Genomic DNA, 12,834 nt, shown 5'->3' on the forward strand with positions numbered 1-12,834 from the left:
CTTTTTAATTTTGTGACATATTTTGTTATTACCTATTTTTTAAGATAAGTAACATTATTTTTTATTATTTTATATAAAGCATTGTATACTAAGACTTAGTAATACCTTAAGATGCTTAAAAATAATTTTCTGATTTCTTTGATAAAACTCATACAACAGGAATGCTAAATAACAATTGCTTTTAAATGCTAAATAATACTCTTATGCTTTCTTGGTGTCTAGGTGCAAAGGTCGAGAAATAAGCAAGTACGAGAATTATTCCCAGATGGTTTTAGTATTCATCATGCAGGAATGCTTCGGCAGGACAGAAATTTAGTTGAAAACTTGTTTTCTAATGGGCATATCAAAGTCCTAGTGTGTACAGCTACATTAGCCTGGGGTGTCAATCTTCCCGCCCATGCTGTTATTATTAAGGTAAGAGCTTACCTTCCTTGATATATGGATTTGTGTGTGTCTTAAAGCAAGCCTCTTGGTTGATTTATTTAGAAAAATATTGTGATTTGTCTGTTTCCTTGACTTTGAATGTTATTTATAAAAGGTCAGAATTATTTTCTCCAGTAAGAATCTAGTTTATATTGTGAAAATTTAACTCTATCACAGATGATGAAAGGATTAGTTAAAGTACACTTTTGAGATCTTGCCATATTTGCCTAATTTCAGTATTCAGTTCATCAGGATTATATTTGTGTGTGTTTATGTAAATTTTTGTTAACTTTTCCTCATCTAGGGAACACAAATATATGCTGCAAAAAGAGGCTCCTTTGTTGACCTTGGAATTTTAGATGTCATGCAGATATTTGGTCGAGCTGGACGACCACAATTTGACAAATTTGGGGAAGGAATCATTATAACAACGCATGATAAACTCAGCCATTACCTCACTTTGCTCACCCAACGAAACCCAATTGAGAGTCAGTTTCTGGAAAGCCTTGCAGATAACCTAAATGCAGAGGTAAGATCTAATGAGTAAAAGTTTGGAATAGAATCATCAGCCTTAAGAATGAACAAGAAAATATGTAACAAACCCGCACGTTGTGCACATGTACCCTAGAACTTAAAGTATAATAAAAAAATAAAAATAAAAATAAATAAAAATAAAAGAATGACCAAGAAAGATAAAGGTTGAGTTGGTTGCTATTTTGTAGTGTTTAGGATTACAGCCTATGCCATATAGTTATAAGATAAAACAGGCTGAATGGCATTATTGTTGATTAATTCAGAGGATTATAGAATGATAACTGATAAAAAATCTATTGCTAAAAGACCATATTTTGAAACTAATGAGGCTTTGCTAGAGACCAGAAATCTAACAAAGACTGTAGAAAATATGGAAACAAATAGCAATAATAACTAATATTTGGCACTTTTACAAAGTTTTACATGAAATTTTTACTAAAGGTTTAATAAAATTTATAAAACTCTTTTAGCTCTATTAGGTTAGTTGATTAACTTTGTTATACACAATGTGATTGAGCTAGATTGTGATAATTTGTTTCGTGTGTGTGTCTGTGTGTGTGTGTGTCTGTGTGTGTGTGTCTGTGTGTGACTTTTATGTTAAGATTTACATAGCAGACCCTGGAAGCGTAGGTAACATCTTAACTGGTAAAGAAAATAAACATTCTTAAAATTTAGAGTATATGTATAGAACATTCAAATCAGGTTTGACTGTTTTTGTGACATTTTAAATTATAATTTGGTATTCAACACTTTGCTAATTCAGTATTCTTTCATACCTTTAAAGTTGACTCAAACAATAATTGAAAGTAGGGAGGATGTAAATATTAAGTAAATGACTACTTTGAAATATTTATAATCAAATACTACTTATTATGTACAAAGTCCTATATTAGGTACTTCCTAAAGAGCTTATAGAAATTTAATCTAACATTCCAATCATATTATTTATAAGTCTTTTTAGAGAATGAAAAACACACTTACTAGTTCATTTTCTCTATTAAGAAGTGTATATTCCAAAAGGGGAGAAAAAGACATGAAAACACAGTGCAATAATGTTGGAAAGATAGTTCTGTAGAAGGATTCAGCAGAAGGAGAAAATAGGTTTGTCCCAGGCTATCAGGAAAGTTTTGGTTCATGAATGTGGTAAAATTTGATCCGTGAGAGTATCTTTATTTTATGAGAAAATGGGGACTTTCAGGTGAAGTGAGTAGAGTAACAGCTTGTCTAGTGCAGAAGATCTGTGTTGGCGATAATCCACAGCCAGAATTGGGATGGTCATTCAAAGAATGGATAAGTTTTAGAAGATAATGGTTAGAGAAAATAGCATGAAAGGCCTCATTTTCTATTAGCAAAATTATAATAACATTTTTAAAAACTGAGAAATAAAATTTGAATCCAAAGGAAATATTATTATGGCTCAATTTCAATCATACTGGCTACTATAATTGTGTGGCTTAAATAATTGGGTCTTGGATTAGCAGTGTCTAATGTGTGGAACAAAGTCTCTTAATGTAAAATGATAGTAGCAGTGAACTGAGGACCTGCTGTATACCAGAGATTCTGCTCAGTGCCTCACGTACATTCTCTTATTCTCTCACTACTGCTGCTATGGAGATATTATCCTCAGAGTGATATGTAATTGACCCAAGGTCACTACATTATAACTTTTGAAACTAGTATTCAAACTCAGATCTATTTAACTCTAAACCTAGACTTTTCATTATGGCTTAGATTTCTTGTATATAAAATTTAAGTTGAAGGTGAATACATTTGCTTATATTAATATATAGCCTTTGCCCTCTTCTAAAGCCTATATGAAAAACATTTTCCAAAATGGTAGCCATAATTTTTCTGACTTGCAGTAAAAGGTGTGGTTCTTTTATACACATCATGAGATGCATGTCAACAAAGAGTATATCTCAAATGTAGAGGCCTTAAATCCAAGGACAAGGTGTTTGAAAGTAACATTCTACAGAATTGGGATGAACTCTGTATAAAAAATGTATGTAGTATGTAAGGTGAAAGAAAGATTAACATAGTTTTGAAGAACAGACTTGAATACTAAAGTTAGATATGAAGTGATATCTTAAAATGCATGTCAAGGAAGACTATATCTCAGTAAACTTATGTCCTTAATAGCTTTTTGTAATTGGTAAAATAAACACAAGTTGGCAGTGTTATACAGAAGACACAAAGTCAGTAAAATACTGCTTTTTTTCTTCAAGGAACTAGTTTTCTTAGGGACTGTAAAATAACATCATTGAAACTATTTGATCAAGGCCTGAGAAATTAAAAATAAATTAGGGTCCATACACTTATCAAATATTTATAAAGTACTTATTAAATGTGTGGTTTTCAGAAATGTCAGCTAACTATACACATAATTCCATTTAGTGATATAAATGGTATTTAAATAACAAAACATATATCTTGACATTTTTTACCAATATAGTGAAGTGTAGCCATTGTTGAACTAACTTGCTCATATTCTAATCTATTGGAATAGTTCCCTTTTAAAGTAAATTTTCCTGTTAAGGAAACAAACTCTTAAATTATTGTTGAATATTAAATTAAATTTGACTATCTGTGGAAATCAAGTGTGAAATTGGTTTATAAAATGAATATGTGCTCTGTTCTTTAGGTAATGAATTTTTAAGTCTTTAGATTCCCCAAATCATCGCAAGACTCTACGGTTGCACTAATCAACGTTAGAGTCGTGCTAGATTAAGAATGTTGCCTCCATTAATATATTTTATGTCATGAGTATCAATTCTGACTATTACTTTAGGAGAACTGGAGAAATTATTATATTGTTATAATTTTAATGCAAACATGTTATGAGGCACATTTGCTTATCGATGCATAACGAGACTGACTAAATAATCCTAATGCTGAAAGGTCATAAGTCCCATCCATATATAAAGTCACTGAACTTTACACTGAGAGAAATACTGAGGTTGATTAAAATTTATTCATCACACATTACTGAGTACATACTCTGTGCCAGCTCCCTATAGTCTGTTCTTCAAACTATGTTAATCTTTCTTTCACCTTACATATACATACATTTTTTTATACAGAGTTCATCCCATCTCTGTAGAATGTTACGTAAACACCTTGTCCTTGGATTTAAGGCCTCTACAGTCTGAACGACCTTCCTAATTCTGGCTACAGTTACTCTCCAACACAGATCTTCTGCCCTAGACAAGCTGTTGTTACTCTATTCACTTGTAAATAAAGATACTCTCACTGGATTGTTGTGGAAATTTAAGAAATGCCTGTGCCAAGGTAGTTTATGGTAAATGATAGAGTCACTTACCATTTTCTGATAGTCTGTTGATATTCAGCCCTGTTCATACTTATTGCCAGCACTGAAATTTTAGATAAATAATGAAGAGTAGCATAGTTTTTATATGTATTTACTAGCTTATATATATATACACACACACACACACACGCATGCATACTCACGATGATTATAGTATTTGCTTAAGTTTTTATATGATTTCAACCATGTTTTTAAATTACATATTCAAATGAACAATTAAGATTACCTTAAATACTAAAGTTAGATATGAACTGATATGGAATCTTATTTCTAAATTACCAAATTTGTGTATGGATTTTATTTTTCTCTTTTACTTAACAGAACATAAAGCTATCACACTGTATACTAATGCCACTTTCAGAAATGTCATGTTAGATGTTTTTCTTTAAAAGCATTTTGAATAGGTATTATGTGCTAGGCACAATGGATGGTGGGTTCATATAAGTCATTGTGGTTAGTTACATATGTCTCACCTCCATATGACCCTGGAACTTCTTGAGGCTAGGGAGCATACTCTATTTGTTACCATATCCATTGTGCTTTACTTAGCACAGGCTTGTTACTGACTTACTATATGATTTTGAGATGAGTGAATAAATTTCAAAGACGTACTATGAAAAAATTCCTGTTTTATAAAAGGCTCCTGTGCTAAGTAGCCACTAGGTGACAGCAAGTATTTACAAATACATTTTTATTTTTTGTCACTAGGTGGCATTCAAATATTACTCTCAAAATAAGGTATAGCGTCATACCTTTACCTTCCTTTTTCTGAGTAGTCTTGTCCTCTTTAGTGAACATTTACAAGACTTCCTTTAGTTGATCCAATCTTTGCTACATACTTTTTCCTTTCCTTTAATCATATCACTGGTAGCAATAGGTAATTTTTAAATGTTAATTCACTTTCTGATTTTGAAAATAATAGCAAGCTTATTTTATCCCTTATAAATTTTTCTACTCATAGGAGTTGTGTGATGTTACTTTAAAATAATATTCTAAGGTTCTAAGGGAATGTTGGTCATTATTTTAAAGTAACATCATAAAGTCATGACAGGAATATAGGTCATATGTCTATGGTTTAATACAATTTGGTCTGTCAAATAATGAATTCACAAAGGAGAGAAACTCTCAGATTTTTAGCCGTATCACCAAACTAGTTTTATTTACCTAAGTAGATTAGAAAATGTTTAACTGTTTTAGTTGTAAATCTTCATGAATTGTTACGCAACTCCCACACTGGCTCAATTTTAGTTCTTGCTACTCTTACTTTGGTGGAAAACCTTACAGTTTACACTAAATATATATATTTACCTACATTATGGATGGCTTGGCCATTTGTAATATAAATTTAAAAGTTAGTAGACAGAATCTCGCTTATTATGTTTCAACTTTTGGTCATTTCTCTGTTTTAGTAACAAATAATATATCATAATATTATAATGAAAATTATACATTACTAAATCTCATCTTCAACTAACTAAAGACAATTAACCATCCACATATTTATTTCATGAAATTAGTTATACAGAATTATAATAAAAAATTATAATGTAGGAATTAAACATGAAGGTTTTACTTTCTTTTAGGACTAAATCGGGAGGGTTTGTTTTTCCTTTTTTTCTCCTAAAATTACTAATTTAGGTCAGGAACATCTCTTCTCCTTTAATTAAAGTATTAAGAGGTTAAAAACAATTTCAGCCAAGAATTCAGGAAAAAAAATACAACTGTGAAGTTTTACAACGTGGGTAAATTTTTAAAGTAAAATAAGTACCTTAAGTAAAAATAAAATTATGACCTATAGATCCATTGGCTAAGGTAATATATTTCTAAGAAACTTTTCATTGAAATTCTTTGTTAGTATCTTCTTCTAATAATTCTTTTTTCTTTGTTATACAGCTCTTATATGCTATTGTGTTTTTAAATTATTAACCTTTGAATTCATTTAATTAATATATCACAAAGCTACATTAAATGCTATATTAAAAATAATATTTTCTTTCAAGAGATAATCTGAAGAGTTATCCACTGTTTATTATGGTTCAAATGCATGAATATTTTTTCCATAGGTTAAGTTTACTGACAAATAAAAACTACTCCCTGTTCTTGTACATCAGTTTGTTAAAGTGTATGTATTATTAATATGTATAAATCACAACAAAATCTGCTTTGTTTTGTGCAAAACAAGTGAACTTTTTATTGTATTCATATTACATCTCTTTACTTACAGTCCTGCAGATGCATATCTTTAGACGTAAAAACTGAGGATATCCCCTCTGTGGTTTTTGTGATGACAGTATACAGAATTAGGATAAAAATGAACAGAATTAACAATGTTTTGTTGTTTTTATTCTGATGCACTTAACACTTATATTTTTCAGCAGTGTAGTCACATAAAATGAAACTAAAATAAATTGTATACTGAATTAAAAAAATAACAAAAATGTCCTTAATGCTATGTAGAATTAAACTCCTTTTAAAGAAAAATAATCATCTGCCATAATATTGAGTAAGTTCAGTTCTGAAAGATAACATTTTTCATGTATCATTCTCAATTAAATGAGGCAGGACTGATTTTAATTAATTGGCAAAGTGTTGTGTCAGTCACTGTGCCTACCTTTTTAAAAATGCACAATGATATATTTTTAAAACTTCACCTCTGACAGAATGATCTTTGATGAAATGTTTATGTTCAACTTTAATACATTACTTTAATTTTTGTCATATTTTTGATTTGCAGATTGCTCTGGGAACAGTTACTAATGTGGAAGAAGCAGTGAAGTGGATAAGTTACACTTATCTTTATGTACGGATGAGAGCAAATCCATTAGCATATGGCATCAGTCACAAGGCTTATCAGGTAGAAAATTCATTTATTAAAAAAAAAAGTTCAGACCTTCTTTTTGGTTCTTTCATGATATGAGGATAGATATTTGTTTGCTGCTCTTCCCTCATCTGAAAAGAGGTTCCTAGAAGAAGAACAAGAGATTTAATATTTTTCAAAAAATTAGATAGGCCCTTGTAGTTATTAGGCAGGCTACATTTAAATCTTTTTCTACAAATACTTATATTAATCTTTGTACTATTATCCATGTATTCAAGTATATTTCTATTTGATATTATTATTTTGGTATCTTTTTTAAGCTATGAGAAATTTCATTTTAGAATGAATTAGACATGAGGAAACTTATTGACCATATTTGATAATCGGCTTAGGTTATATACAATCTGTTCCTCTTATCAAGTCTCTTCTAATCCCTATTCTGAAATTTAAATATACCATTAAAGAGTTACTATCTTAACAGTTAGAGGACTGGAATCAGTTCCACTACTCAAGTTCATATACATAGAATAAGAATTAGATGAATTTGATAGCAGTTCTTCCTATGAACTTTACAATGGCTTACAGATTCTGTGAAATCTTGTCTTTCCTTTATAACTCTGCTTCATATATTGTAAATGTATCCTAATTGCAGATAAAATACAGTTGTTGTCTAATGAAAACATTATTCTACAATGATCATATGGATATTTACTAGTATTAAGTCAAAATTCATAAATAAGTTGAACTTTGTTCAAAATTAGAGTTTCACCTAATTTACTGTAACTTAGTTTTTATGTAAATCCTATTGTGTTATCAAAGCAGTTGCTAATTTTTTAAATTTTATTTCTTTTATTTTTTTCTTTCCCTGTGCAGTAGATTTTACCATGGGAAAATTGAAACTTAAGGCTTGGGGGAAGAAAAATAAGAAAAGCAGCAACAGCAATTAGTTCTGAGGCTGTTAAATCTGAAGCCGTTATTAGGTTTTTATACTTAGATTTACTCTAGATGGGACTCAACTACCTTTCTTCTTTTCAGTTGAAATTTGTGCTAATCTTTAAATGAATGTTTACGTTTACAGCCAAATTGCTCTGTTATAAAATATAACTGCACTATAACCTGTAAACTTACACATTTAAGGAATATGGCTCTAGTTATTCTCATCACAAATGTGGGCATTTTGAGGAGAGTCAGTGGCACTATTAAAATGCTTTCGGAACTCCCCGGAGCAAGATGGCTGAATAGGAACAGCTCCAACCTCCAGCTCCCAGCACGAGTGAAACAGAAGACGGGTGATTTCTGATTTTCAACTGAGGTGTAGACTGACACCTCACATCTCACATGGTGGGGTACACCCCTGAGATGAAGCTTCCAGAGCAAGAATCAGACAGCAGCACTCGCTGTTCAGCAATATTCTATCTTCCGCAGCCTCTGCTGCTGATACCCAGGCAAACAGGGTCTGGAGTGGACCTCAAACAATCTCCAACAGACCTACAGCTGAGGGTCCTGACTGTTAGAAGGAAAACTAACAAACAGAAAGGACACTCACACCAAAACCCCATCAGTACGTCACCAGCATCAAAGACCAAATGCAGATAAAACCACAAAGATGGGGAAAAAGCAAGGCAAAAAAGCTGGAAATTCAAAAAATCAGAGCGCATCTCCCCGCTCCAAAGGAACGCAGCTCATTGCCAGCAATGGATCAAAGCTGGACCGAGAATGACTTTGATGAGTTGGGAGAAGAAGGCTTCAGTCGATTATACTTCTCAGAGCTAAAGGAGGAACTATGTACCCAGCGCAAAGAAACTAAAAATCTTGAAAAAAGAATGGAAGAATGGATAACTAGAATAATCAATGCAGAGAAGGCCATAAACGAACCGACAGAGATAAAAACCATGACACAAGAAATACATGACAAATGCGCAAGCTTCAGTAACCAACTCGATCAACTGGAAGAAAGAGTATCAATGATTGAAGATCAAATGAATGAAATGAAGCGAGAAGAGAAGTCTAGAGAAAAAAAAGGAAAAAGAAATGAACAAAGCCTCCAAGAGGTATGGGATTATGTGAAAAGACCAAATCTACGTCTGATTGGTGTGCCTGAAAGTGAGGGGGAAAATGGAACCAAGTTGGAAAACACTCTTCAGGATATCATCCAGGAGAACTTCCCCAACCTAGTAAGGCAGGCCAACATTCAAATTCAGGAAATATGAAGAATGCCACAGAGATACTCCTCGAGAAGAGCAACTCCAAGACATATAATTGTCAGATTCACCAAAGTTGAAATGAGGGAAAAACTGTTAAGGGCAGCCAGAGAGAAAGTCGGGTTACCCACAAAGGGAAGCCTATCAGACTAACAGCAGATCTCTTGGCAGAAACTCTACAAGCTAGAAGAGTGGGGGCCAATATTCAACATTCCTAAAGAAAAGAATTTTCAACCCAGAATTTCATATCCAGCCAAATTAAGTTTCATAAGTGAAGGAGAAATAAAATCCTTTACAGACAAGCAAATGCTTAGAGATTTTCTCACCACCAGGCCTGCCCTACAAGAGACCCTGAAGGAAGCACTAAACATGGAAAGGAACAACCGGTACCAGCCATTGCAACAACATGCCAAAATGTAAAGACCATCGAGGCTAGGAAGAAACTGCATCAACTAACGAGGAAAATAACCAGCTAATATCACAATGACAGGATCAAGTTCACACATAACACTATTAACCTTAAATGAAAATGGACTAAGTGGTCCAATTAAAAGACACAGATTGGCAAATTGGATAAAGAGTCAAGACCCATCAGTTTGCTGTATTCAGGAGACCCATCTCACATGCAGAAACACACATAGGCTCAAAATAAAGGGATGGAGGAAGAACTACCAAGCAAATGGAAAACAAAAAAAAGCAGGGATTGCAACCCTAGTCTCTGATAAAACAGACTTTAAACCATCAAAGATCAAAAGAGACAAAGAAGGCCATTACATAATGGTAAAGGGATCAATTCAACAGGAAGAGCTAACTATCCTAAATATATATGTGTCCAATACAGGAGCACCCAGATTCATAAAGCAAGTCCTTAGAGACTTACAAAGAGACTTAGATTCCCATACAATAATAATGGGAGACTTCAACAACCCACTGTCAACGTTAGACAGATCAACGAGACAGAAAATTAACAAGAATATCCAGGAATTGAACTCAACTCTGCACCAAGCGGACCTAATAGACATCTACGGAACTCTCCACCCCAAATCAACAGAATATGCATTCTTCTCAGCACCACATCGCACTTATTCCAAAATCGACCACATAGTTGGAAGTAAAGCACTCTTCAGCAAATGTGAAAGAATAGAAATTGTAACAACTGTCTCTCAGACCACAGTGCAATCAAACTAGAACTCAGGATGAAGAATCTCAATCAAAACCGCTCAACTACATGGAAACTGAACAACCTGCTCCTGAATGACTACTGGGTACGTAACGAAATGAAGGCAGAAATAAAGATGTTCTTTGAAACCAATGAGAACAAAGATACAACATACCAGAATCTCTGGGACACATTTAAAGCAGTGTGTAGAGGGAAATTTATACCACTAAATGCCCACAAGAGAAAGCAGGAAAGATCTAAAATTGACACCCTAACATCACAATTAAAAGAACTAGAGAAGCAAGAGCAAACACATTCAAAACCTAGCAGAAGGCAAGAAATAACTAAGATCAGAGCAGAACTGAAGGAGATAGAGACACAAAAGATCAACAAAATTGATAGACTGCTAGCAAGACTAATAAAGAAGAAAAAAGAGAAGAATCAAATAGATGCAATAAAAAATGATAAAGGGGATATTACCACCGACCCCACAGAAATACAAACTACCATCAGAGAATACTATAAACACCTCCACGCAAATAAACTAGAAAACCTAGAAGAAATGAGTAATTTCCTGGACACTTACACTCTTCCAAGACTAAACCAGGAAGAAGTTGAATCCCTGAATAGACCCATAGCAGGCTCTGAAATTGAGGCAATAATTAATAGCCTACCATCCAAAAAAAGTCCAGAACCAGACGGATTCACAGCCGAATTCTACCAGAGGTACAAGGAGGAGCTGGTACCGTTCCTTCTTAAACTATTCCAATCAATAGAAAAAGAGGGAATCCTCCCTAACTCATTTTATGAGGCCAACATCATCCTGATACCAAAGCCTGGCAGAGACACAACAAAAAAAGAGAATGTTAGACCAATATCCCTGATGAACGTCAATGCAAAAATCCTCAATGAAATACTGGCAAACCGGATTCAGCAACACATCAAAAAGCTTATCCACCATGATCAAGTGGGCTTCATCCCTGGGATGCAAGGCTGGTTCAACATACGCAAATCAATAAACGTAATCCAGCATATAAACAGAACCAAAGACAAAAACCACATGATTATCTTAATAGATGCGAAATGACCTTTGACAAAATTCAACAACCCTTCATGCTAAAAACTCTCAATAAATTCGGTATTGATGGAATGTATCTCAAAGTAGTAAGAGCTATTTATGACAGACCCACAGCCAATATCATACTGAATGGGCAAAAACTGGAAGCATTCCCTTTGAAAACTGGCACAAGACAGGGATGCCCTCTCTCACCACTCCTATTCAACATAGTGTTGGAATTCTGGCTACAGCATTCAGGCAAGAGAAAGAAATAAAGGGTATTGAGTTAGGAAAAGAAGAAGTCAAATTGTCCCTGTTTGCAGATGACATGATTGTATATTTAGAAAACCCCATCATCTCAGCCCCAAATCTCCATAAGCTGATAAGCAACTTCAGCAAAGTCTCAGGATACAAAATAAATGTGCAAAAATCGCAAGCATTCTTATACACCAGTAACAGACAAACAGAGAGCCAAATCAGGAATGAACTTCCATTCACAATTGCTTCAAAGAGAATAAAATACCTAGGAATCCAACTGACAAGGGATGTAAAGGACCTCTTCAAGGAGAACTACAAACCACTGCTCAGTGAAATAAAAGAGGACACAAACAAATGGAAGAACATACCATGCTCATGGATAGGAAGAATCAATATCGTGAAAATGGCCATACTGCCCAAGGTAGTTTATAGATTCAATTCCATTCCGATTAAGCTACCAATGACTTTCTTCACAGAATTGGAAAAAATTGCTTTAAAGTTCATATGGAACCAAAAAAGAGTCCGCATTGCCAAGACAATCCTGAGTCAAAAGAACACAGCTGGAGGCATCATGCTACCTGACTTCAAACTATACTACAAGGCTACAGTAACCAAAACAGCATGGTGCTGGTACCAAAACAGAGATATAGACCAACGGAACAGAACAGAGCCCTCAGAAGTAATACCACACATCTACAGCCATCTGATCTTTGACAAACCTGAGAAAACCAGGAAATGGGGAAAGGATTCCCTATTTAATAAATGGTGCTGGGAAAATTGGCTAGCCATAAGTAGAAAGCTGAAACTGGATCCTTTCCTTACTCCTTATACGAAAATTAATTCAAGATGGATTAGAGACTTAAATGTTAGACCTAAAACCATGAAAACCCTAGAAGAAAACCTAGGTAATACCATTCAGGACATAGGCATGGGCAAGGACTTCATGTCTAAAACACCAAAAGCAACGGCAACAAAAGCCAAAATTGACAAATGGGATCTCATTAAACTAAAGAGCTTCTGCACAGCAAAAAGAAACTACCATCAGAGTGAACAGGC

At 33.7% G+C, this 12,834-nt stretch overlaps 1 protein-coding gene across 9 annotated transcripts in view; it reads left to right on the forward strand.

The window, feature by feature from the left end:
- The window catches only part of LOC105499065 (activating signal cointegrator 1 complex subunit 3), a 371,359-nt gene that overhangs the window by 216,727 nt on the left and 141,798 nt on the right, over window positions 1-12,834 (forward strand). For all 9 annotated transcript variants that reach the window (XR_011623509.1, XM_011771486.3, XM_011771484.3 and 6 more), the window contains 3 exons: window positions 223-414; window positions 728-952; window positions 7,020-7,139. Coding sequence is in view for 8 of the 9 variants with exons in the window: in XM_011771486.3 (XP_011769788.1) it covers window positions 223-414; window positions 728-952; window positions 7,020-7,139 (537 nt within the window). In the remaining variant the exon portion in view is untranslated. The remainder of the gene's footprint in view (window positions 1-222; window positions 415-727; window positions 953-7,019; window positions 7,140-12,834) is intronic.

Source organism: Macaca nemestrina, chromosome 5 (genome assembly GCF_043159975.1).
Source record: "Macaca nemestrina isolate mMacNem1 chromosome 5, mMacNem.hap1, whole genome shotgun sequence".
Taxonomy (NCBI): Eukaryota; Metazoa; Chordata; class Mammalia; order Primates; family Cercopithecidae; genus Macaca; species Macaca nemestrina.